Source organism: Epinephelus moara, unplaced genomic scaffold, assembly GCF_006386435.1.
Source record: "Epinephelus moara isolate mb unplaced genomic scaffold, YSFRI_EMoa_1.0 scaffold2706, whole genome shotgun sequence".
In the NCBI taxonomy this organism is placed as follows: Eukaryota; Metazoa; Chordata; class Actinopteri; order Perciformes; family Serranidae; genus Epinephelus; species Epinephelus moara.
In genome coordinates this window covers 6,366-7,561 of record NW_026080324.1, presented here as the reverse complement: position 1 = coordinate 7,561, position 1,196 = coordinate 6,366, and the positions used below count along the sequence as shown (strand labels likewise).

Sequence of the window (1,196 nt, the reverse complement as noted above, 5' to 3'; positions counted from 1 at the left end):
ATGACCTGAGCCTGTCAGTGGCAAAAACAAACACACAATGGGCATACATTGACTGTGAGAAATTTCCCCTAAGTGAATACAGTATGGGCTGTTTCAAAGCTGCCAGCTGCAGCACTCTCGCTCAATACTGGATCAATTTTAAAAAAAAATGGTGTTTTCATTAGTCACCTAGACACATAAACATGAGAAAATAGGGTCCAAGTTAAACAAAACCATAGTTTAACACTGCACTTGGCAAGTTAATTGACATGAAGGTAACTGTTGGCTGTAAACATCCCTCACAATTTGTTTACACATTTTTTTACAGCTGTGATCGACTACTTGTGTTTCCTGACTCACTGAAATCTGTTATAGCAGTGTTGCCATGTTCTTACATCTCAAGTATTAGTTTGGTAATAACAGTAATAAAGAAATTATAGTCAAAACTACTGAAATAAGTCAAATAATTAAAATTGGAATAGCACTTTAAATAATGTTTACATGACAAATAAAGTCAAACATTAGCCTTGTCCCTCACATGAAAGATTACCTGGTTACTGAAGACAAGGATTTTCTCTAAACTCTCTCCATCCGGGCTTCTCAAGGGGTTACTGTCTGTGGGCAGAGCAGCATTCTGAGGTGTGCTCAGCAACTTCTCTTGGCTCTGTGCTCCATATTCCTCCATCCCTTCATGATGACTTTCCCCTGCAGCTTGATTGGATCTCATAGCTGTTACAGGCGGTAGGACTTTGTCCTCTGTGGACATGGTAAGATCCATTTTTTCCAGCCCAGGTTTGCATGGAAAGACACTCCTCTCATCATGGATTGGAGCTGAATTGCAATCGTGTATCTCTGAGTTCAGATAAGTGCTGATGGTGTCAGAAAGTGGGAGATCTGTTGGGGATTGGATATAGAGAGGCTTATCTTCAGGGGTCTTGGCTGTTTGACTGGAAGCTTCAGAAGTGGAGGAGGTGATAGCAGAGCTTGTAGCAGAGACATTTTTGTTGTCTGTGCCCCTAGGGGATGCAGACTGGTTCGCCTGGATCTTTTGTGGGATTTTGCCCTTCCCATAATCTCCATGTGAGGCAAGTCGAATCCTGGACTCCTTCTCCATTAGAACAGGAGAGGTGGAAGGAACCAAAGGCCTCCTGATGCATCCCATCTCTGTCCCCTCTGGCCTGGAATAAGTCTCAAATGAGTGGATCTTTTGTTTGATT

The 1,196-nt window shown here is 42.4% G+C and overlaps 1 protein-coding gene across 1 annotated transcript; it reads right to left on the bottom strand.

Moving 5' to 3' along the window:
- Window positions 1-478: 478 nt before the first annotated feature.
- On the bottom strand, window positions 479-1,192 carry LOC126387192 (uncharacterized; the record flags this gene model as incomplete). Its single annotated transcript, XM_050039740.1, has 1 exon — window positions 479-1,192. A coding segment is annotated over one exon (699 nt), but the record flags the coding sequence as incomplete, so codon positions are not given.
- Between the last annotated feature and the right edge of the window lie 4 nt (window positions 1,193-1,196).